The sequence below is a fragment of the Corvus cornix genome, chromosome 5, assembly GCF_000738735.6.
Source record: "Corvus cornix cornix isolate S_Up_H32 chromosome 5, ASM73873v5, whole genome shotgun sequence".
Classification (NCBI taxonomy): domain Eukaryota; kingdom Metazoa; phylum Chordata; class Aves; order Passeriformes; family Corvidae; genus Corvus; species Corvus cornix.
The window spans coordinates 2,540,486-2,561,262 of NC_046335.1; the positions used below are offsets into that span (position 1 = coordinate 2,540,486).

The 20,777-nt window shown below is 45.7% G+C and overlaps 1 protein-coding gene across 2 annotated transcripts in view; it reads right to left on the bottom strand.

Annotated features, from left to right (window-relative positions):
- Positions 1-637: 637 nt before the first annotated feature.
- Positions 638-20,777, bottom strand: part of DDHD1 (DDHD domain containing 1) — a 60,656-nt gene continuing 40,516 nt past the window's right edge. For both annotated transcript variants that reach the window (XM_039552257.1, XM_039552258.1), the window contains 6 exons: positions 12,943-13,205; positions 11,497-11,572; positions 7,268-7,417; positions 5,747-5,999; positions 3,855-4,034; positions 638-1,708 (listed from right to left, as the gene is read on the bottom strand). In XM_039552257.1, the coding sequence (XP_039408191.1) occupies positions 1,527-1,708; positions 3,855-4,034; positions 5,747-5,999; positions 7,268-7,417; positions 11,497-11,572; positions 12,943-13,205 (1,104 nt within the window). In that variant the 3' untranslated portion in view covers positions 638-1,526. The remainder of the gene's footprint in view (positions 1,709-3,854; positions 4,035-5,746; positions 6,000-7,267; positions 7,418-11,496; positions 11,573-12,942; positions 13,206-20,777) is intronic.

Genomic DNA, 20,777 nt, shown 5'->3' on the forward strand with positions numbered 1-20,777 from the left:
GGATCAGCCCAAATAAATAAAAATTCGGGAGAGGAGCCACCCTCTCCCCCCAGGCAGGGAATTCTGGAGGTTTCCACAGCTCCAGCCACCGCTGTGCTGCCGTGGGCTGATGTTGCCACATCTGTTTACACTGAGAACACGACGATTCACCACCACCACAGCCTGAGTTTTTTGTTATTTTAACTGAAGTTTAGGCTCTGCAGCTCCCACATGTGCCATGCAGATCATAAATACCTCGGGCAGAGGCAGCTCTGAGGGCAAATGTCCAACACTTCTGCTCCAGAGCCTTCCACGTTGTTTTAAAATCTCAGCAATGACCCTCCAGTGTTTTATTTGGAGATTATTCCCTTTCATCCCAACACTTCCCTCTTGACTTCTGAATTAGTTTCAGATACAAACCTAATCTAAATGTTGGTATTCTCAGGCCTCACCGAGTTTATTTTATGGTGCTGTCTCTCCCCCTGCACATAAATATACACATCCATATGTTTTTATGCAAACACACACATGTATGGATTTAATTATGGTAAACAAAGGACAGCTGGATCCTCTGCAAACCAATCTAATGTGCCTGAGAAACACTTGGAACCTGAAAAAGCAAAGGCACTTACCTCTGACAAGAACGTGACTGATGTCATTTGTGTGAAACCACAAATATTTATTTTTAATGAAAAAATACTTAAAGTGTGCCACAGTGTCCATATATTCATTTGAATAGTAGTACAAAGATATGTATTTCTGAGAAAAAGTCTTAACACTGTAGAAAATAAATGTGGTTCTTAAATTATGTCAAAAGAAACCAGTAAAAAAGTAATGTTTTATACACTGGAATAAAATGAAACGATTCGAGAGAATAATAAATTATAATTACAGTATTTCAAATATTTGCTTCATGCTTTTTTTTCTTCTCTTCAGCATTAGTTTCTAAATGTGTCACGTAGGATAGGCCCTCAGAAGCCAGCAGTCAGAATGGGCTTCCAATGTGGGGATAATTGGATGTGGAGCTGAGTAAAGTCCTGGAAAAATGACACCACCGCTTGTTATTCACGGCTACATAAAACATCAGAACATGGCAGGTTTAGGTTTGCACTGAACATGTATTTTTTTGTTAATGGAAATTAATTCAGGTTTGGTTTGTTGTTTTTTTGTTGGTTTTTTTTTTTTTTTTTAAATCCACTAAATTTTTTTTAGTAGTTTAATGAACTAAACAGCAATTATGGTCATTAACAAGGATGTCACCCAAGCACAACTGCTCACGGGATGCTACAACGCTGTCTTGGCTCTTTGTACAGTCCACGTTGACAGGAATTTGGAATCCCTTCAGGTCTAAGTCAGCACTGCAAAACATTGAAAACTATAAAGTGCTTTGAAATACAAATAACCTCTCCTCTTTAGAAATAGGAAAAACCCCCAAACATGCACTTAAACCTGAAACCTCCATGCCACAGGTCCTGCAGCTCTGCAGCAAAACATCCGCTTTGTGCCACTGGTTTGTGAAGTTTCCTCTCCTGTCCCCAGTCCAAAATTCAAATTGTGTCTAAATTGGATTTGTCAGTCTCTTCTTGGTCTTGTTTGCACATGAAGGTGAGGAGGAAAAGGGCAATATCCAGAGATGACCAGTAAGCAGTGTGGGATGTGACTGCGGACCAGTATCTGCTCTCCACGAGACCTTCCCTGAGCTCAAAGTCGATCCTGTGCTCCAGTTCCACTGGAAAATGAACAAGAAAAGGAACAAGAGTGATGTTAGAGCTGCAAAAACACCAGCCTGCTTTCCCATCAGCTTCAGGTTCTGATTCTGTTGTTGCACAAACAACACATGCAACCTCTCTGTGTTTACATTTCACAGGGCACTCAACTAAATCAAAATTTAATAATATATAAATACATTTTAATGCCCGTGTATTTGGCATAAACCTAAGAGTGGTGCTGAGTTCAGTTAAAAACCATGGAAACTAAACCTGCTCTTAGAGGTCTTTTCCAACCTGAATGATTCTGTGATTCGAAAACTTGGGAAAAGACAGCTTTGTATCAAGCAGCTGTTTTCCTTATAGTAACTCTATAAATGTATTTATTTACACTTGATATGATAACTACAGAGAAATATCCAGCAAATGCTGAGGCCCCACTAGGAAACTTTCTGAAATAAATGGATTTCTTGCATTTTTAGTGTCTATACAAGGAGACTACACCCAATACTACAAGCTCTTCCTGCAAAGTCATCCCTCCACAGCTCTGCCCTTTTAATATCCTGATTATTCCAAGTATATTTCAGCAGTTACCCTTTTATTTCAATGGCTGCTCTGATTAATGCCACATTCAAAGTAATTACCACTGCATTTTAACTGGGCCAATGTTAACCTACTGCTAAGGCACTGCAGCGGTCAGAAAACCTCTACGAGGAGCAATAAAATAAAAAGGACAAAAAACCTAAAAGCCTGCTGAGCTACAAAAGCCAAAGTCCCAGAGTGAGTCAGAAATGCAGCCGTTTATCAAAGCCACTTGGAAGGAATTTTAATTCTTGGCTCGAGGAGCACAGAAAGGGAGCATCGCACAAGCGCCGGCAGACGCGGCACAGATCTGTTTCCCCAGGAGCATCACCCCACTCTGCAGTAAGGAGAAGGAGCCAGAGCCTTGGAACAGCAGCAGACAAGCGCAGTCCTTTCCAAGAAGGAGAGTTTATCCCAAAAAACCCCAGTGGCTGGGCAGGAAGGCCGCCCCGGCCGGCTCCGAGAGGCCGTTACGGGAGCTTGGGCGGGAGCCAAACCCCACCACAGCCCTCAGCGAGCACAGCCTTTGGTGGGGATTGCATCATTCAGCTCCCAGCCCTGCTGGCCTCTGCTCCACCTTCTCCTTCTATGGAGCAGGGATGGGCTTCCAGCATGGAGGGATGTGGGATTCATGCAGGAAGCCCTCAATGTCCCAAACCCACCCTCCCCGAAAGGACTCCCTCGGCAGCTCTGTGATGTTTCCTGTACTGCTTCTCTACTTCCCTCATGTCTAACCTGAAGCTTCCTGCCCTCGAACACTGACTCAGAGAGGTTCTGTGTTGAAATTAGTGATGAACAGACAGCGATCCATCATGTGGATGCTGTCACAGGACACTTGTGACTCCTTCGATTGCAAAAACCCCCTTGTGTCCTGCAGCAGTGCCAAGGGGAGTTCAGAAATAAATCCAAAGATGAATTTCCTGAGAGGAAGTACCTATGCTTTTCAAAAAACCCAGCTGCTCAAATTGCACTTTCTGTTCTGAGCAGTTCAGATCAGGACAAGGGCAGCTTCTGTTTCCAGTCATACGTGTCTTAAAATCCAGATTGCTTCAGAATGGGAAATGCATAGTGGAATGGGGAGTTTAGGTGGAAAAAAGGGTTTAGACTGTCAGAGGGCATGGTTAGATTAGCTACTAGGAAGAAAATCTTGGCTGTGATGCTGGGGAAGCCCTGGCACAGGGTGCCCAGAGAAGCTGTGGCTGCCCCTGGATCCCTGGCAGTGTCCAAGGCCAGGTTGGACGGGGCTTGGAGCAGCCTGGGACAGTGGAAGGTGTCCCTGCCCATGGGATTTAAAGTCCCTTCCAATCCAACCCAGGAGCAGATTCACAGAATCCCAGAATGGTTTGGCTTGGAAGGGACTTTAAAAATCATCCCATTCCACCCCTGCCATGGGCAGAGACACTTTCCACTAGCCCAGACTGCTCCAAGGCCTGCCCAAGCTGGCCTTGATAGTCAATATTCATCAGTTTAGGGCAAACCCACAATAGCAAATCCTGTCATGTGCACTTATGGCATTTCCAGCCCCCCACCCCACACAGCTGCACCCCACTCTTGCTTCCCTGGATCCACAGGGTGGGCATCACTCACCTGTAGGTTCGAGGAATCCCGAGCTGCTGTGTGGTAAAGGTGGGGTCCCAACAGTCGTGGCCTTCTTCTCGTCCCCCTCAGGTCCATCTTTTCCTGTCTCCATGGTCTGGGGGGTGGCACTGGACCGGCCAAACCTGGAGAAGAGCATCCCACCGAGGCCCTTCCCGATGCTTGCAGCTCCTGCATCCAGCACAGAGGGGAAAACCCAACCCAAGATGCATCAATCAAACTGCAAATTAAAGTCACTGCAGCACCCGTTCATTAGAGCTGAGTGATGCAAAACACTCCTGGTGCTTTCCTAGGGTGGGAACATCTGACTGGAGTGTGCTGTGTTTATCCCCAGGCTCATCTCGTCTACAAGCAAAAGCTGCAATTTGGAAGCTGTATTTAGAGAAAAAAAATTGCATGAAATACATCTGCAGAGAGAAATCTGGTACTTTGAAGGATGTGTTGTGATTCCTCTTTCATAAAATGTCTAAGACTAAGACAAAAATGCTTTCTAACAACGTTGGTGCCTTCTGCACTTAAAAATCCCATTAGCACATTTAAGACATTTCTCTTATTAAGGGTCCATTGCCCTCACAGACCTTTAAAAATGTTACATCATCCTTTAAAAGGACTATTTTGGTTGCTCAGGAAGAGGGATCTAAAGTTAAGAGCAGCTATGCCATGTTTTATCCCGACTCTGCTGCCACCTCATGGACAAGATATTAAAGTTACTATGGAAACCCCCCAAAAAAGAGGCCACTCTGCTCTGAAATACCACATATTTCTACTTGAGGAAAAACTGCTTTTCTATACTTATTTGATTGGGAAGATTCCTGGCACTAGGCTTCTCCCAAATCCCACACAGAGAGCTAAAGAAAAGCCTTGAGTCAACAAAAACTGCAAGTGCATGCTCAAGCATAAGCTCCAGTGAAGGGAATTTAAGCTCACTTAAACCAGGGCTTATTTTGACTAAGAAAGCCAGAAAGGAACAGACTTTATATTAAACCAGCCTGAATTTCCTGTTGTAGAATCATGAGTTAAAGGTAACTGTAATGGGTTACATGGTGTGATTTTTCTCCTATCTGCCAATACTAGGACATGGAATCAGAAAACAAGCTTTAATTTAATTTTTTTTCCATGAAGCAGAATGGAAACTATTAAATCACCGAGATGTTACTTCAATAAGGCAGACAAAAATAAGGCAGCAATAGCATGAACTACATCATCTCCCCCAAGCTTTGTCTCCAATGAACATAAACTGGTTTTTATTTCAGAGCAAATGTCAGCTGCGATTAAACCAAACCAGACACCTACAGAACTCACTGAAACCATCCTCTGCCAGAGGGGATTTTGGGGGTTGGAGCAGATGATCTCCAGAGGTCACTTCCAACCTCAGCCACTCTCTGATTCTGTGCAGCAGACGGGAACAGAATAATGGGATGGTTTGGGTTGGAAGGGACCTCAAAGATCATCCAGTTCCATCCCCTGCCATGGGCAGGGACACCTTCTGCTATCCCAGGTTCTCTGACCTGGCCTTGGACACTTCCAGGGATCCAGGGGCAGCCACAGCTGTGCTGGAAAACCTCAGGGCCTCACCACTCTCACAGAGAAGAATTCCTTCCCAATCTCCCATCCATCCCTGCCCTCTGGCACTGGGAAGCCATTCCCTGTGTCCTGTCTGTCCATCCCTTGTCCAAAGAACCTCTCCAGCTCTCCTGGACCCCCTTGAGGCACTGGAAGGAGCTCCAAGACCTCCCCAGAGCCCTCCCCTCTCCAGTTGAACACCCCCAGCTCCCATCCCATCTCCAGAGCCGAGTTTCCTTAGGGCTGTACCCCAACCCCGGGGGAGCAGCGAAGCTCCCAGAGGAGCTGCCATCCCAGCCCAGGGACAGAGGGGACATTACCCAAAATGCTGGCTTTGCCAATGTTGGTGATGGACTCCCCGTAGTGGCGCCGCACCATGACCGGGGACGTGGTGGGGCTGGGCGCCGCCGAGGCGCTCTCGGTGTCCGGGGCTGAGGTAGCTTCTTTGGTGGGGTTGAGGAAACTTGGCTTCATGTGCTCGTAAGGGAGGGGGTTGGCTGTGTTGTACCAGTGGATCTGCACAGGTGAGATGTTGCTGTAGTGTTTCAGGATTAAGGGTTCTAATCTGTAGGCCTGAAAGGGGAATTCGGAGCAAAGATCAATTCCTGGGCGTCCTGACTGGGAGAAAAAACCACTTTCCCTTCCCATCCAGAGCTCTCTCCAACTTCAAATCCAGAATCTCTGCAGTAAGCAAAGCCCAGAAGGTGACACAGTGGTGGTGTTATGGTCTGATTCACTTTTAGTTTCACAGCGTGGAAGATTTATCAGCTGCTTGTGAATCCACTTTTGCACTTGTCTCTGCAACACTTGTACTACACGTTGTTACCAACACACAGGTTACTAACAGATGGCTGTACTGAGAGAACCAACTTTCTGTAAAGTTAAGCTGATTCTAACACAACAGAGAGGGAGGAATTGGCTGGGTAACGTTTTGTTTGATGGCTCTTCGTTGATCCCTGTGTAAACCACGAATTACGTTTATTTAAAGAACATTTTCCCATTGATTATTTATTTCTCTTTGTCCACTTAGATGTAGAAAAGCACCCTGCACTTCTTTATTTTAAAACTAAGTGAAGTTACTGTTCGCAGAGTGGAACGAATTGTCCCTGACAATCTGGGAAGACTCTGGAATAGCTGGAGTTGAACGTGACCTTGAGATGAGCATGTTTGGATTGACACCCGAATACATTAAAATTCAGCTCCTTTAAATAGGAAAGTATCCCCAAATTGCTGTTCTTCATGAAATTCCAAATGAGACTTGCAACAAAGAAGTTACCAAGGGGATGCAGATCAAAGGTTCAGTACCTGATTTGGTACCAGCCAACACTGGCTGCTGTGGAATGAGGAAAAGGCAGAGCTACACCAATAATCCTCTCCCAAATATAATCAACAAACTTTTACTTCTAGGATCCTTTGGAAAAAAAGCCCAAAAACCAGTCTTTGATTTTCTGTAGTATCTGCCTGTGAAGTCTTTTTTAACAGCAAAAACTTCTTTAGAAAGATGATGATGTTTTAATGGAAGTCAGGAAGTTAAACACAAAATCCTTGTCTGAAGAAGGATTATTTCTTTGCAAAAAAAAAAAAAAGAAAAAATCAGAATAATCTCAAATCTTATGCTTATTACTATGAAAAGAGAAGCAAAACATGTGTTATTTAAGCCAATTATTTGTAGGAAATGTAATTTTACAGTTCCAAACCCCAAGCCATTGTATAAAAACCATTAACACATAATCCTCTGCTGGAACATACTCGTGTTGACTCACACACTTTGAAGAACCCACATTATCCCAGAGCTTAAAAACAGGCAAGGTAAAAGCTTGAGACTGCAATTAGAGACTCACCACTGGATCTGTTGGATGGAAAATGTTTAATAATCGGTTACAAATGGTTCTGGGCAGGATGTGGTCCTGGCTGCCGCTGGTTCCGGGACGGATCCCACGCAAGGCCAGGAACACTGCCAGTGGGGATCCCATACAGAAGAAATTCTCAACCTGGGGAGAGATTTCATCCATGTTAATGAGGATGGAAATGATGCTTCCTAACACGGCTGGATTTGATTTCTCTCTCCACCTGATTTCTTGGTTTCAATGGAGGGACTCAAAGTCTCAGTCAGCCCAAACAGGGAAGAACACCATAAAACCCATAAATGAGGGTTAGATTGCCCTTGGCTGCATGTTGGGGTGCTACACAGTTGGAAAACCAAAAATCAAGCTGGGTATTTGAACTCAGAGAGGTCCACCAGCACTGGAAAGGCTGGAGCAAGGAGAGTTTGGGAGAGGCTATGGAAATATAATGAATCTGATTTCTCCTGGAGCTGCCCAAGCTTACCACGCCTCCTCATTCTTATCCTAACCAAGTGCTCCATGATTTTCTTGCTACACCTGGTGTTAAGTGAACAGAATGGTGCTTGTCACCAGTGCCACCATGTCCCAGGAGCAGGCACAGCACACTGAGACACTCTGATGTCACCCAAAGCTGCTGGGACCTCGCTCTCAAGCCCTGCCTCCAACACCAACTGAGCAAATCTGAGCTGCCACATCTGAGAAGTCACTGAACCTGCTTTTAGGGTTAATTACAACCAACCCAAGGTCAGAATTTAACACTGAACCCCCACTACCAACCCTCAGGCATCGCCTCCTAAAACCACCAAATGGAAAACTCCGTGGTAAAAGATATTTCCCTAAGCCAAAATTACCTTTTAACCTTTGTTTTCTTATTTGAAAAATTAATTTTACCATCATCAGATGCTCAGCCAGCAACAGAAATTGCTGAATTCCTGCTAAGTGCACATGAAGGATCCTTGGGATGCCATGTGCCTTCCCTGTATGTCAGCACATGGAATGAGGGCGCAGGAATAATGGTCCCTTTTCATCTCTTGGATTCCAGTGCTGCACAAAACATTCCTCCTCCTCCTCTGCCTTGGTACTGGTACCACACCTCTTCCTTCCAAAAGAAGAAAACTGGACCTTCAGCATGGTTATTCCATGTCACATGCAGCAAAGCACTGCTCTGTCACTAAAATGGTCCCTTGAGCCTGCTGCAAAGCTGCTTTCCTTTCCTAAACCCAAGCTTCACTCAGACTTTACCTTCTGGCAGTTTGGACAAAAAAGCTTTCTCATCTTCAAACACAACAGAAAGAGACATTCCCAGTGCAATCCTTTAAATGGAGTAAGTAACCTCTAGCCCTGTGCATCTGATACTCCTGTGTCGAGCATCTGAAGGGCACAATTATGGCTTTTCTGCTTTAGGGAGGAATCAGACAGTGCCTGCCAGCTTGCACTTAGCAGAGGACACTCAAAAGAGGCCGGGAAAACCCCCAAAAGGTTTCAGTGGTTACACAGTGTGTGGCTTTTGTTCCACTGTTGTCCCATCATTTCTATTGATAAACAGTGTTGGAGTCCCCATCCCTGCAGGGATTTAAAAGCCATGTGGATGTGGCACTTGGGGACGTGGTTTAGTGGTCTCAGGTCTTTTCCAACCTTAATTCTATGATTCTAAACGCCAAATCCTTTAAATTGCAGGCATTAGACTGTCAGTGCTGTTGCAAGGGGGCTGATGATCAGGCTGCTGTGTTAGAAAACCTAACAGGAACAGAAGACCAAAAATCTTTCTAGAGAATATTTGTTAATTTTGGTGTTTCTCCTGGAAGAAGGAGTGGGGCATTTTCCTGTAAATGTTCAGTAACACAGGAGACATGTTTAGGAAATGACCTTTCAGTGCAGCACTTCTCTCCTGGTTGGGATTCATAAACAGAAGACTTAATGAATTTATTTGTATTTTAAGCAGAAGCTGAGCCAAGTACTCATCCATTCAACTTAGCACTGCAGTATTTTCATAATTAAGTAGAAAAAAAAAGCTGAATGAGTCAACAGAAGTGAGGCAGAGGAGTCCTTTTGTGCATCAGTACGTGCTGGGCACACAGGAACGTGAAGGACAGGTTGGACCTTCCTCCAGAAGAGTTTCTGTAACCTTGGGTGAGTGAGAAGTGCTGAGGAACCCTGGAGCCCTTTGGGACAGGACATTCCAAGTCCAGATTTAAGTGGATTTCCATGTCAGTACTAAGGAAAACTGAGGTATACCCTGCTCTTCTCCTCCCTACCGTGACTGAAAATCATCCTACAATAAAAAATTTCCTCTTTTCACACCTCAAGGGCATAAAGGGGTTGGTGCCTCACCATTCCCCATGTTCTTCAGCCCCTCATCCTTTAACTCCAGCTCCTCTTGCAAGGCTGGTGGGGAGAAGGCTGTGCTTCTAAAGCTTTCCATTTACAGCGGGTTGTTGGCTTTGCTTTTAACCCCCACAGCTCCTGTTGGGATTATTCCATCATCCCATCTGAGGAGAAGCAGAGGAAGAGAGACAAAGGTCCCTCCCCCTCAAATTCCCACTCTCGTGGCTTGTCCAGTATTTTATTAGAGTACAGCACACCCCATATCTTCATGTTTTGTGGGGTTTCTCCTCCCCATAAAGTCAATAATAATTTCATTTCCTCTAATATTAAGCACGAACCAAGCAAGCTGCTCTATTTCTTCTTGTATTTGTCCTGCCAAAAGCAACCTTTCTGTTTGCTCAACATCAATCTCAACTCTCCTTCATGTGGCACCAGTGATTCTGTCTCATCCTGGGAACCCTGATTTTTTTTTTCGTCCATAGAAGAGCAGACATGAAGAGCCAAGGGATGGTGGTTGGCACACACAAGGTCGCTCCTTTCAACAAACCAGTCAAGAATGGTGTGCTGGACTGGTTTGCTGATGATTCACCCTGCTGGAATCCTCCCTTGCCATCATTTCCAAGGAAAGCTTCTCTCTCTGGAGCTCTGTCTCAAACAATGGGAATCACCAATGTGAAGCTTCACAGAAACAAAACATCTCCCTCTGTCAGTAAGGTCAAGAAAAAGGATGTACTGCAGTGGAAATGCTACCTGAAGATTACAGATCTATCTCATCTATTTAGGTAGATAAAGTCCTCTTTATCTAAAGTTTCTTCCCCCTTTCTTTTCTCCTCTCCATCTAAAAAGCAACTGTCCAAAAACCCTTCAGTTTAAACATAACTGAGTGAAGAATAATCTTTCCCAGAGCTGGGGGAGGACCAGCCTGACTCCAGCTTCCTTGATGGGAGAGATAATAGCCTGACACATGCTTTCAAGCAGTGATGAAAAGGAGAAGGCTGTGACAACATGAACTACGGTTGGTTTCCTCTTTTTTACGGCTCAACATTGACCTTGGCTTCCAGGAGCCCTTCTGAACTCAGAAGGAAAGAAAAATGGCAAGTTAAGAAACAATAATCCGTTTTATTCTCATCTATCATGTCACATTTTTATGGTTTAATACTTCAGGATGGAGTTGAGCAACTCAGAAGTGTTGCACATCCCACCCAGGAGCTGGAAAATGCCTTTTCCCAAAGATAAGGAATTCTAGCAATTTGTACAGCTGATTAGCAAGCAATCTGCTTCATGAGATTGAAAGTGTGCTAACTGTCAGAGCAGAATAATTTGGAAGGAAAATCCACTCCTGGAGGAAATTCAATCAGATTTGCTCAGAGATGTGACATGTCAGAAGGAGTGCCCAAGGAAGATGGATTATTCAGTGGAGTAGAAGTGAAACTTCAAATATGTGATTGATGTAATTTGCCAAATGGGTTTTACCTTCCCACAGAATTGTGTGTGTGTATGATATAATAACTAGGCTTATGTATTAAATATATTTATAATCTATAGATTTACATATATGTTTACATATAATTTCATATATAACAGAAACACAGAATGGTTTGGGTTGGAAGGGACCTTAAAACTCAGCTCATTCCAACCCCTTGCCATGGGCAGGGACACCTCCCACTAGACCAGGTTGCTCAGAATTTATTACAAATATAGAATTGCAGTAAACAACAAGAACCTCCAAATACTGTTTACATACTATATGTACACAACACTTCATCCAACATCCAAATTATTCTACCAAAATCATGTCTAGGGACAAGGGAAAAAACAAAAGTAAGCAGAATGACTCATACTGCAGGTGCATTTTTACAGCAAGCAGAAAAACTCAGTAGAAACCTCTTAAACATACATACCTTAAATTTTAAGACAGGTGGCTTTGATATGGTGGATGCCTTTAACTCATGTAACCTCTCTTCTATCTCTCTCAACCTGGAAAATAGAGATCTTTCTGAGATCCAATAAAAAATGCAGCTTTAACCTCTCTGATCCAAACAGGCATTCCTGTGGGGTCCAACAGTTTTGTCTGCTGGGAAGAGAGAGTGATGGTGTCAGTATTTCCTGGAGCAGCTCAACTGATTAAGCATCAATGTCTGTCAAATCCCGTTTCTCTGGCCACAGAGGGAATCAATCAAGACATGACAATTCCCCTGTTCACCGCCCCAAGCACATGCCCACCCTCCTTCCTCAGGAGTCGCTGACTCACCTCCAGTTTCCTTGGTGATTTTGCAGCCAAATCACCTGCTTTATTTTGTTTTAAAACCCCCAAACAACAACAAAGCCCCAGGAAATGGTCTGGGCATTATGGAGTTCTGTATGGAGGTGGAATATCTGGAGGATGGTGTCCCACCCTTTCAGCTACCATGAAAAAAGGTTGTTCACCTGCTTTTCTGGTTGGCCTGAATTTAAAAAGCAGCTACAACACAAAGCACACGTATGGATGGGTAAAACTGTTCCCCAGCCCCAGCAGAATTCCAGGGGTTACAGGATGTCAGCAGTCGATTTTCCATCATTTCACACTGAATTGCGCACAAAGGGGAGAGCCACTCTTTCTGTGCAGAAGTGCCAGTGTCAAATGATACTTGGGATTTCTGTAAAGCACTTCAGAGGATGCCTAAGGAGCTGGAACATGAGTGTGAAAATGGCCATTTCTCCCTTATCACATGTTTGTGATATGCCTCAAAGGTCATCTTATCACTGCAACACTTCATTCGGTTTCTAAACTTCCCTTTTCTCAGAGATCTTCACTTTGTCCAGCCCTGCAGCTGACAGAGACATCCTGCACCCATCCCTGGTGAGACACATCCTGATTCCCACCACAGCAGAGCTGCTGCTAAATGAATGCTTCCCAAGTACCACCAATACTCAGATTGGTTTCAGGAAGGAACCAAAAACTGCGATTCATGATTTGTCATGTCCCACTTGAACGACTGAAGTTGCTATTTTTAGATTCTCTGTCTACTGGGTGTCTCACAGCACAATATCCCCAACCCTGGAAGTGCCCAAGGCCATGTTGGATGAGGCTTGGGAGCAACCTGGGATAGTGGAAGGTGTCCCTGCCCATGGCAGGGGGTTGGAACTGGATGATCTTGAAGGTCTTCCAACCCAAACCATTCCGTGAGTCTGTGTGGATTCAGAGCTCCCTGTGCCTGCCCAGTGCTGTGTTTAGCATTTACCACCCAGCCCCAGCAGAAGAACATCAGCCACCAAAGATAACAGCCCTGGTGGGTTCTGGAAACACCCAGAGGGCGTTATCCAGGGATGTGGTTATCTCCTTTAATCCCTGGCAGTGGGGCCATTACCGTTGTTTGGTTATGTAAAGTTCCTCGAGCAAACGCTGCTCCTCGTAGCTCATCCAACGCTCTTCCAGCTCCTCCTCCTCCTTCTGCAGCAACTGCTCATAGAGCCTGACTGGATTCCAGCCAGTCATGATGTCGTAGGTGATGACACAGCCCAGTGAGTGGGACACGATGGAGACCTTCCCTCCCTTCTCCTCAAACTCTGGATTCCGGGAGCAGAACAGGGAGTACAGGCGGTTCAGCTCCTGCTGCAGCCCCTTCACCAGCTGGGTCAAGAGGGTGAGGAGAGAGAGTTTAGTATCAACATCTTGTTGCTCCAGCTGATGTTCAGGAATGTCCCCATCCCACACTGACCCCTTCCTGTTCACTCAGGCTGGGAAGATGAGCATAATCCCATGGCCAGCAGCAACTGCTTGGCTGATGGTCACTGACTCCAGAGGTTCATCCCTCCCCTCCAGAGCCACCAGCAGCCACCACAAAGGACATGTGGTGACCCTAAAACAGCTGCACTGCACGGCCCAAGCCATCAAATTGAAATAAACACTTCAATAAATGGCAGCTGTGCTTGAAATACTGAACAGCACCCTCTGAAGTGAGCGTTACCTGGTGTTCACTGGCACAGTGGTATTTCCCTTCTCACTGGATTCTCTCCCATTTTCTCCACAGCACTGAACATTTCTCTTGTGTCAAGAGGCTCAGCTCCTTTGTTAATTTAAGGAGGATGGAAGGAGCCTGAGCCACACATGACCTGGAATCAACTCACATCTCTGCCATAACCTTGGCATCACCCTACTAAACAAGTCATGCCCTCTTCTCCTTTATCACTGTGAGCAATAGGGGATTGGGAAGAGAAATCCACTAAAATGGATGTGCTCAGACATGGCAGTGAGACCCTGGATGGGTTCTGGGAAAATATCCTCCAATTGCTTTTGGGTCTCAGCAAAGCAGGCTTGAACTCATCAAGCCTTTCATTCTCCTCCCCACTGCCTGGCTAAAAGGAGATGCAGCTTTCAGTCCTCCTTCCCTTCCTACACCTGCACCTGCTGGAAATTATTCCCAAGGAATCAGAATGAAAAGATGCTGCTAAAAAGTAAAAAGCCTCATCTCAGGTAAGAGGATGATACTGGAGGAGAAAAGGCACAAATGAGACATACAGAGCCAGAATGTGAACATTTGATATAAACAGTGCTTAAAAGCCAGTTTTCTGGTTATAGGCTTCCAGGAGGGAAAAGCAGGAGTGCAATGCAGTTCTTGAACATCACAGACTATTCCTATAGTACTACAGCAATGAATAAATACCAGTCCTATGTTCACTGAGTCTCTCTGCTCCAAATCCTACACTATAGGATAAAAAGATACAGCTTCCCAGAAAGTATTTTAAAGAGAAACACTGAAAACCATGAGATTTGGGAACTGGCCAATGCAAAAAAAACTCAAAAAAAGGCAGCTTTGCCTGTGAGACTCAGCATGGAAACTGAGCAATGCTTCCAGGCTGTGGCAGGGAGGAGGACAAACAAGAGAGTGCAAATCATTCCCTTGTTAGCAATGGGAAATTAAAGCTGTGGAACATATAATTTCAGCATGATTTTTCAAGAGCCTGAGTCATTAGTGAATATAAATATGAATGGCACCAGAAGTGCCAGTGTTTGATACACATTTTACTGAGGGAGAATCCACACAACAAACCCGCTGCCTGAAGCACTGTGAAATGATTAACAGAGCCTTGCAGCAGCTTGGAGAAAGGAGCATCAGAACACCTATTTTCAACTGGTTTTGACTGTGATGCTGCCTCTTCTTCCATTTGGGTCTACACAGACTGTGGGCACAAACTTTCACACATGAACAAACAGGCAGAGGTTTCAGCAAGAGCTGGAGCTGAAAATATCAATCAGGATGAGCTGCGGCTGGCTGGGATTTTCTCCATTTAAAAAGGTTTTGATTAAAACCTCCAACAAAATAGCAAGAATCAGTTGAAAGCAGTGTTTGGGGATTCCTGCCAGAAATGGGTAAAAAATCTTCTGGCATCATGGCATTTCCATTATAAACATCAGATCTTGCAATCTGAGGGCATAAAACAGAACACCCTTGGAAAATCCTGGTTGGACTCTTGAGTCCAGCCCTGTTTTTAACTGTCCTTCTGCTTAAAAACTTGCTGCTATTGAGAAGTTAGGCACAAACATGGACATAACTAAGAAATGCATTTCCAAATAGGTGCACATTTGCAATTTTGCAGACCACTGAATTCAACCAAATCACCTGATGGAGATCATTCCTTAAACTCCAAATCCCTCAGGTAATTGTGGAGTAGAAGGTCTGCTGTGGGAAAGGCTCCAGATTTCCAGGCACTGTGAATGGTCTGGTTTGCTGCTCTGCCAAAACCAGGAGCCCTCCACCTGCAGTGAGCTCTTAGGGATGTTGGTGTCCTGCCAACAGTCCTGTGCCAGTCCTAAGATTAGAAACTGAACCTTTTTAGTGCAGAGTAAGGAAAAAAATAGGAAAAAAAAAAAAAGGAAGAGAAAAGGAAAAGCATATTCATTTAAAGTCCCAGCTAAAATTCTGTTTGGTTAAGCAGCATATGAAGTTAAGATTATATTTATTGGGGGTTGGAACTAGATGATGTTGAAGGTCCCTTCCAATCCAAGCCATTCTATGATTTAATCCTGATCTGCTTTCTGAAGTCTTAAAAAGCATAAAATATTCCAACTTGTCCAAGAAAAGTTTGGTTTGAACAGGGTTTTAGTGCAGTAAATATAACATGAACTGCATTCAAATCTTTTGTAGTTACAGCTTGATATATCCTAAGAATCCATACAAAAATAGCTTATAAAAACACTGACTTTACGTTGCCTAAAATCAGTGATTTTTTTCATTGGATTTACACATGAAAAATAAAACTGCCTATCAAATTTTCTCTCCTAAATGGCAGCACTATAATAAATTTTTAAGAGCTGATTTTTTTATGCACAGCTTGTCTTTCTACTCCCTCTAAAGGGTCTTAATTAAAGGCTCATTATTAAATTAAAAAAAAAAAACCCGAACAACAAAACAACAACTCCCTCCTCAGCCTCCCACACCCCACGACATCCAAGTGGCTGCTCTGTGTCTGCACCTCATGGCTGGGTTAGAGGGATTGGGTGCCTCATCCTGAGCTTGCTGACAGCTTCTCCTGCTCTCCACTGCACCTCCATCCAAGGAACTCCTGGTTAAGTCAGCCCTTTTCCCACTGCTTTCCCTGGTGCTCCTGCCAGCCCCAAACCTCAGCATTTGCTGGTCCGTGGGGTCTATTATGTGCTTAGGAAGCACCTGCTGGTTCTGCCTCAAAACAGGAGAGCAGGAATCATCCAAAAAACCCCAGGAATGGTGGGACTGGAGGAATGCAGCACGACCAGATCCCTCTCTCTCTTTCTAGCTCCTTTCTTCCATCCTCCCTCCCAGTTCCCAGCTCATTTTGGGGACAGTGGGAGCTGTCTCTCCATCCAAGGGGTTCATAGGGCTTTCCCTCCCAAAAGCCTAGAGATTCCTTAAGTTTCTGCCCAACCCATTTTACCACCTCCTAAGGCTTCTCCCACAGACAAAACAAGTTCAAATACATCACAAAAGAGTAAGAGGCAGCAGTCAATTGAGTTTTTTTCCCTCTGCAGCTGCTCTGGCTGCTCTGTTCCATCACCTCCAGCTCTCCCAGAGGGAGCAGGGGAATGCAGCACGTTCACCTGTCTCTTACTGAGCAGATCAAACACTGTAACAAAGGCAACAATTCCTATTTCTTCCAGAAAAGCTGTATCAAATCCCATCCTCCCAGCTGGCCCTCCTACCTCAGCACTCATTCAGCAGCAGCCTGAGGACACTGAGATATTTCCAAGAAAAGGCCTGGAGTGACAGGACAAGGGGAAATGGCTTCCCACTGATAGAGGGCAACATAGATGGGATATTGGGAAGGAATTCCTGGCTGGGAGGGTGGTGAGGCCCTGGCACAGGGTGCCCAGAGAAGCTGTGGCTGCCCCTGGATCCCTGGAAGGGGATTGGAGCGGGTTGGACGGGGCTTGCAGCAGCCTGGGACAGTGGAAGGTGTCTCTGCCCACGGCAGGGGGTGGAATGAGATGGGATTTAAGATCCCTTCCAACCCAAACCATTCTTATGATCATTATCTCCCTTTATCAGCTGAAGTTTTGCCAATAAATCCTCCTTGCAGGAAACTCAAGCCTGCAGGATCAAGTTGCTCAGAAGGCAGCAGCTCATACTCAGACTAACTGAGGTTAAATGCTTTCTGCCCTTCAGAAACCAAATTAAAGGCAGAGCAAGGAATGGTCTTTCCACACACTCACGGAGAGCTGGCACGAGGGCCACGCAATTCCAGGGGAAGCCAAAGCCCAGAGCGCTGACCAAGGAGCAGGAGGCTGGACTTGATGAGGCCAAAAATGCCCTCTGCTTTCCCAGTTATGTGCCTGCCTAGCACATGGCTTCCAGGAAATCAAAAAATATCAGCTTATCCCAACCATTCAGGAATCCTGGTGGCACAGGGCTGTGCTTTGTAAGGATAAGGCGGGGAGTCTGAGTCAGGTGACACATCCCTGTCACCTCAGGCTGAACAACACTGATAAAAAGGGCAGCAGAATCATGTCTTTTATCACCTCCTGAACTGCTGGATCATGATGGGAACAAGAACTCGTGGAAGGTGTGAGACACCCAGAGCTGCTACCCTTTTGTGCAGAGCATTACCAGCATCCTGTGCCGAGCTGGAAAAAACCAAACTTCTAAATTCCAGCAGCAGCATCCCAAACAGTTGTTCAGCCTCCTCTGAGGAAATGCAGCCTTGAGCATACGAGCATAAATAAGCATGGATAGCATGTTCCTGGCAAAGCAGAAGGAAATTGGGCTCTGTGTGTGGTGAGCAAACACCTCCTGGACCCACACCAAGGAGATCCAGAACTCCATCCCCTGATCCATTTTGTGGGCACATGGCTGGCGTTGAAGGGGCTTTTCAGTGCACACCAAAATTACCGGAGTAGAAAATGACATTTTCCTCTCAAAATCCAGGAAATGAGTTTTTTCAAGATAACAAGGAGTACAAAACCCCTGCTGGCACCTGAGCACAGCAGTAACACAGAGCTTGAGTGCTGCTCCTTTCTCTCTGCCGTCTCCCCAGGATCCTCACCCACTGGACAATCTTCCCACACCCCCAGTTTTTTAAGAAGTATGAAAAATAAAATAAAATACCTGTGGAATGGGAGTGCAGGAAACCTGACCTCTGCACCCTCTCCAGCCTGAACAGCAGGACTGTTTCTGCGGGCGTTGTGGGAAAGGAATGTGAAGGAGAGCTGAGGAACGGTGAGCTCTGCAAGCAGCTCTTTCCAAATGTCAAGAGAACTTCAGGAGAAAGTGCAAACTCGTTTGAAATTCAGCCAGCAGGCAACAGGGAGTGGGAGCCAGCTGGAGGGGGAAGAGGGTCCTCGAAAGCCAAGGGAAGAGCTGCAGCTCAAGGGTGGATTGTGAAGGACTGGGAAAGCGAAGATGAGGAGTTTTTGCTCCACGTGGCCCAGGAGAACGTGCTAGCAGAGCTGGTGAGGCTGCTGACCCTCCAGGAGACAACAGTTGTCACATTCCCTGATGGAATCACTGAGGGATGCCAGAGGAGTGTCACAACAACAGATGAGAGGCCAGAATGAGCTGTGGCTGTGGGAACAGATGGGAAGGGCTCCGTGTCTTAGGGATGATACAGAAAAAGGATCTGTGGATCTGAGTCTCTCTCTTAAGACCCCTCTTGCTGTCGAAAAGCTGACTCTAACCCATTTCCAACAAGTCACTGTGCTCAAGATGAAGTTTAGGTTCAGGCAGAGCCAGTAATCAATCACTTTATAAAGCTGAGAATAAATACAAGGGCAATCAAATTAATTAAACCAGCCATGGAAGTGCTGCCAAGCAGCTCCTTCACTATTAGGTTCAACAGGATATGCAAAACCAATGCTGAAATAGTCTCAGTTTAAAATTTTCGGCTTCACATCTTGTTTTCAAACACACCCGAACCAGTTGCCTTTTATTGCTGAAAGGAGTGCACAGGAGAATGGTATTTCCATTGCAAAACTTCATATCCAAGAGGGATGAAACCTCTGGTAAAAGTTAATACCTCTCCAAAATTTCAAGGGGTTAGTCATTCATTTTCCTTTTAAATATGTGTATAAGGGCAAACCATGAAGCCATTCCAAGGTCAGGACTCAGAGCAACCTGTTCTAGTGGAAGATGTCCCTGCCCATGGCAGGGGTTGGAATGAGATGATCCTTAAGGTCCCCAACCTAAACTATTCCATGATTCTAAGGTGGACAGTGAAGTTTCTCCACTTTTATAGTGCAATATTTGCACTAAATCCTTAGACATCTTGGGATGATGGATGTAAATAATATTTATCCTGCACTAGAGGCATTTTCTGCCAAGACATATCCCAATAATTTACAGAGTTACAATTAGCCTGCAAGTGAGTACAGTGAAGAGCAGTAAAAAAAGGGACTTAACAGTTTAATGAAGGTGACAACTCTGAATTTACTATGCAACAAATGGTCTTTTTAATCTCTGTTGCAGCCATTTATTATTAAAGAAATACGAAGCTACAGTGACACAGATGTGAAACAAAGTCACCCACTGAGGACACTAAAACCCAAGATTACCTTACCACAGATGGACCAGCAAGGTCAGAGGTAGAATGTGAAGTAACTGTTCATTTAGACATAGGCCTGTGCGCATCAAAATACCCATTTATTGCTTTTTCTCACACCTGGGTAATGTTTAAAGAGGGATTTGGTACAGAGGAGGATACAGCACAATTCTCTCCCACAAAAACACCCCAGCTGAATCTGTTGGCTGCAGTCTGAGCCCAGACTGGGATGTCCACGGGGCTGGGCTGAATTATTAATGCCTGTCTGGTATCACATCGCATGCCACAAGTCAGAGGCACCTTTTGGATATTCTCCTGCCACACTGGAGAAGAAACAATAACTGAAATCAGAGAGGGGGTCACTCACCACGCTCTGGGAAGGCTCAGATGAGCAACCCAGTGCCCCTGAGACAGCTCTGTGCTCTCCTGGGACACTGACAGGACAGGGCTCCTTCCCCTGGAAGGAGACAGTGGCTGCCACTTGCAAACCCCTTAAATGAGCTGCTTAAAGAGTGGTCAGGAGCTTTAAAGAAGAAGTTATGATACTTCCACGTGGGGAAAAATCCTTGGAAGGGGAAAGAAAATTCCCATCCAAGCATTGTGCCCTGGGTGCTCAAAACCCAAAATGCCAAGGGGGTCCTGGGCTGCATCCTTGGCACTGTGGGGAGCAGGGAGAGAAGGAGGATTCTCTCCCTGCCCTGGTCACAGGAGAGCCCACCTGGAATGCTCTGTCCAGCTCTGGGGCTCCCAACAGCAGAAGAAGCTGCTGGAGAGAGTCCAGAGGTGCCAAGGAGCTGCTCCAAGGGCTGGAGCCCCTCTGCTCTGGAGCCAGGCTGGGAGAGCTGGGGGTGTCCACCTGAAGAAGAGGATCCAGGGAGAGCTCAGAGCCCCTTGCAGGGCCTAAAGGGGCTCCAGGAGAGCTGGAGAGGGACTGGGGACAAGGCATGGAGGGACAGGACACAGGGAATGGCTTCCCACTGCCAGAGGGCAGGGATAGATGGGAGATTGGGAATTGGGAATTCCTGGCTGGGAGGGTGGGGAGGCCCTGGCACAGGGTGCCCAGAGAAGCTGTGGCTGCTCCTGGATCCCTGGAAGTGTCCAAAGCCAGGTTGGACGGGGCTTGGAGCAGCCTGGGACAGTGGAAGGTGTCCCTGTCCATGGCAGGGGGTGGAACAAGATGGTTTTTCAGGTCTCT